This window comes from Oryx dammah, unplaced genomic scaffold (genome assembly GCF_014754425.2).
Source record: "Oryx dammah isolate SB20612 unplaced genomic scaffold, SCBI_Odam_1.1 HiC_scaffold_29, whole genome shotgun sequence".
NCBI lineage: Eukaryota > Metazoa > Chordata > Mammalia > Artiodactyla > Bovidae > Oryx > Oryx dammah.
In genome coordinates, this window is record NW_024070213.1 from 89,603,604 (window position 1) to 89,607,932 (window position 4,329).

The 4,329-nt window shown below is 43.8% G+C and overlaps 1 protein-coding gene across 1 annotated transcript in view; it reads right to left on the reverse strand.

Annotated features, from left to right (window-relative positions):
• The window catches only part of LOC120858113 (keratin, type II cuticular Hb1-like), a 10,300-nt gene extending 6,226 nt beyond the window's left edge, over positions 1-4,074 (reverse strand). Inside the window, exon 1 of the mRNA XM_040233972.1 lies at positions 4,054-4,074. Within this exon, the coding sequence (XP_040089906.1) occupies positions 4,054-4,074 (21 nt within the window). The remainder of the gene's footprint in view (positions 1-4,053) is intronic.
• Between the last annotated feature and the right edge of the window lie 255 nt (positions 4,075-4,329).

The following is a 4,329-nucleotide window of genomic DNA, read 5'->3' on the forward strand; positions in this document are numbered from 1 at the left end:
CAGCAGCGGCCGGGCCGGGGTCCGCAGGCGGAGACGCAGCTGAAGGCGCGGCCACGGAATCCTGATCCGCAGGTCATGATCCTTCTGGACGTGTAGGTTGCAGAGTACAGGAGAGGTGAGCTGGAGTCTTGTGGAAACTCCAATGTCCTCCTCAGAGAGCCGGGGTCCTATTTATGCTCAGGTCGGAAGGGGCTTGGCTATGCAGATGCGGTTGTGGCAGTGTGTGCTTTATGGGCTTGTGTGGCTAGCTGAGGTCAACGCCTCTCTAGAATGTGCTTTAATAGTGGCCCGCACCCTCCTCTGTGTAAAAGATGCCAGTCCCTGGGCTGTAAGGGACTCAGCATGTTTCATCTTCAAAGTGCCTTGCCAGCTGGGCATGCAGTCATCTGAGGAGACTGGAAAGAGAAGGGCAGGGCAGGAGAGTGGAGGGAGGAGAACGGAAACCAGAAGTGGTAGAAGCAGGTGACCTGTGTGTGTGCAGGTGTGAGTGGGGGGCCTAGAGAGACTGGGGTGCTAGCAAATAACTTCTGGAAGTTTCCATCTCAGTAGTGGGCAAGGCTCTACTGTTACATAAAGCTGTATTTTCCCAATCTCCAGCGAGTCCAGTTGGCTGCTGAAAAACATCTGACTTTTCCTGCCATGACAGCAGTCAGCAGATTATTAAATATTTGTATTTTATGTTTTCTTTCACTTTTATTATGAGAATTTTCAAAATTAGGAAAGTTGAAGAAATGGTACCTGTATAACAAACACCCTGATGTGTTCCACCCAGGTACCCACATTCAAGAGTTATTAACATTGTGCCATATTTGCCTTCACATTTGCCCAGTTATTTGATGATTAGAGAAAGCATAGCATGGAACCCTTAAATACTTTAGCATGCATTTCTTAAGAATAGAGACAGTGCCATTTTTCACATGCAAGAAGAATAATTCCAAAAAATCATTTACTATCCATTCATATTAAAATTTCCTAACTGTCCTATGATTTTTAAAAATAGGTTTTCTTGATTTAACTTATGGCTCTATCTCTTGTATTTTCTATACACTGAAAATTAACTCTTGAGCTGGGCTGTTCAACATGGTAGCCAACAGACACATGTGGCTATTTAAATTTAAATTAGTTAAAATTAAATAAATTAAAAATCTAGGCTTTCAGTCACATGCCATGCATGACTAGAAGCTACATTATCGACAGCATAGAAATAGAACATTTCCACCATCACACCAGTGTCTTTCGGATAGTGCTGGTCTGGAGGCTTGATTGTGTTTAACTGAAACATTTTTGGGCAGCATACATCATAAACAATGCTTTATAACTCTTACTGTATCACCCCAGAAAGCACAATCAAGTTGTCCTGTTACTGGTGATGCTAAATCAGATCACTTGAGTATGTTTTCCCCTTTTACAATTAGAAAGATCTCTGTAGGGCAATATAGGTTATGTTTTCTTTTTACTGGCCACCTACTCTGTTAGCAACACTATATGCTGTAAATGATTTCTAATTCTCAAGTCCACCATATGAAGTAGGTATCATTATCCCTATTTTACAGATGAGGAAACTGAGGCTTGGAGAGGTTAAATAACTTGCCCCAAACCTCCCAGCTATTAAGAAGTGGAACTGAGGAGATGCCAAGCCTTCCCACCGATAGGTTATGACAGCCCTTGGATTTCCTAGTCCTTGGCGACTTTCAAGAGGGTGGAGAAACTTATTGGGAGAGGGTTCTGGGGCTATAGGGCTCCTCTTGTGGCTCAGTGGTAAAGAATCCTCCTGCCAAGGCAGGAGACTTGGGCTCAATTCCTGGGTCAGGAAGATCCCCTGAAGAAGGAACTGGCAACTTACTCCAGTTTTCCTGACTGCAAAATCCAAGGGACAGAGGAGCCCTGACAAGTTAGAGTTCATGGCGTCACAAAAGAATCGAAAATGACTTAGCAATTAAATAACAACAGCAATCTGTGGATATAGGATTGAGGAGAGTCAAAGAAAAATGGGCAGAGTCAGGGGGTGTTGGAATGGTTGGAACCAGGAGGGCCAATGGGCATGCGTGGGACACAGGGCAATGAGAGGCAGAGGAGAGGAGACCTGCAGGACCCTGTGGCTGAGAATTGAAGGAAAGGGATGGAGAATAGCAGTTTTAGCTATTTGCTTGCGTCTGGTCTATTGTAAGTACCTTGATAAGATGATACTGTATTCTACATACATGAAACACCCCATTCCAATAGAGCAAGACTAGAAAAATGATCCCATAAAAGTACAGGGGTTTGTTTTAAATGGATGGGAAGAAAAGAGAAGAGAAACACTGTAGCTGGCAGCCCCTGGTAGCTGGTGTGCTGTAGGGGCAAAGGGCAGGCAAACCAGCTTAGGGCAAGAGGTGAGGGGGTTGGTAGGAAAGAGGAGGGAGGAGAAGAAAATAGTATGTCCATGTAGAATATTCAGGAATGGGGACTTGCAATAGGATGGACATGGGGTCATGGACCATGTCGGCAATCTGGCCATCCCAGAGGAGGGTGTGGCTCCTGATGTCACTTTATGTGTTTGGGGACCTGGGCCGGCTCTTCTGAGGCCCTTTATGCCCTCATCCACCACTCTGGGCACTGCCCACAATGGAGTTGTGGTGCTTCCAGCCAGCCAGCTGGCTGGGTATTCCAAGGAGAAGCCCTGTGAGTCAGAGTGCAGCTCTCACACACTTTGCCTTTTCTACTAGTGTAACTCCCTATAAAAATGACACGCATAAACATAAGCTAATTACTAATGGCTGGTCTTTGCTAAGCAATTTGAAAGAAGCAATTTAAACCAGGATATGAAAAAATTCAAATGTGACACCATTTCATTTAACTCAGGTATTACTAATGGCTGCTAATTTTGAAGACCTAAAAAGACATTGTATCTGTAGGTTTTCTTGGAGTGAAAACAGCTCTTGGTGAGGGAAGGGGAGAGGGGAGGGGGAAGGATTGGCAGAATGACTACTGTGTGGTCTTGGCTCTGGCAACAGGAGATTTTGACCTTTTGGACTGTAGTCCGCCAGGCTCCTCTGTCCATGGAATTTTTTCAGGCAAGAATACTTGAGTGGGTTGCCATTCCCTTCTTCAGCAGATCTCCCTGACCCAGGGATTGAACCCATATCTCCTGCATCTCCCAAACTGCAGACCGATTCTTTACCCGCTGAGCCATCAGGAAAGTTAACATTGCTTTTATTGTGAAATATACCACCCCTACAAAAGAATGTATAGGTGGTATGCCTACCACCTGTGGAAAGAAATAGAACATATGTATAACTTAGGAACTTTCTCTGAACCTCATTTTCACTGCACCCCCTTCCTTCCTGAACCAGGATGGTTCTCTGGGATTTTGTGTTGAATGATTCCTTTGCTTTTCTTTAGTTTAAGGACCAAGGAATGCATCTCTAAACCGTATATTCCAGTTTTTGAACAAGCACATTGTGTGTGTTCCTTTGTTCAAAGTTGCTTCTCGTAGCTGTATTGTGCTCATGTTCACTGTGGATTGTACTCTCTGTAGGAATATGTCACGGTTTATTCATCTTTCCACCTCCAAGGCCTTGTGGCTGCTCCCAGAGTGTATTATGAACAGATCTGCCATGAACATTATTTCCCATGTCTTCTGGTATATCTGTACAAGTTTTTCTAGGGTATGTGGTTATTTAAAAAAAATTATTCAGGTAGCATACACTTAGTACAGAAACCTATTTTATGAACAGTCTTCCAAACATAACAACGTCTGTTGATGTTCAACTTATTTCATAATAGATACTATACTGACTGCCCAACTTGCATTAACGCATTTAATTTTTACGAATTGTCCTTTGATGCTAGTGTTATTATTCTTGTTTTACAGATGAGGACACTGAGGACTAGAGGGTCAAGAGATTTGCTCAGGTTGTAGTTAGAGGCAGAGCTGGCACTCATAGCCTGGTGTATTTGATCGCAATGGAAAAGCTTGATCGTAGTCTTGTCCATCCACTGTCTTCCATCACTAAAGCATCACATGGTACATGGTACATTCACACACGCTCACGATTCCTCTCCCTCCAGTACCTCTTTTGGGTCCTTCAGCATGCTCTCAGGGTGCAGGACCAGAGGATGAGGAGAGCTCACTCTTATTTGTTGTGAGCTTCCAATTCCAAGAGAAAAGCTATTCATATACCCAGATCATGAACAAAAATGCAAACCCTGCAGCATACCAATGGGTACAAACATTTGGTTCATGGCTATATTCCAAGGACTTGGCACACAGTAGGTGCTCAGTAAATATTTGTTGCATGAATGAAATGAATCCCAGATGCACATTAGGTGCTGAGTAATGGAGCCATC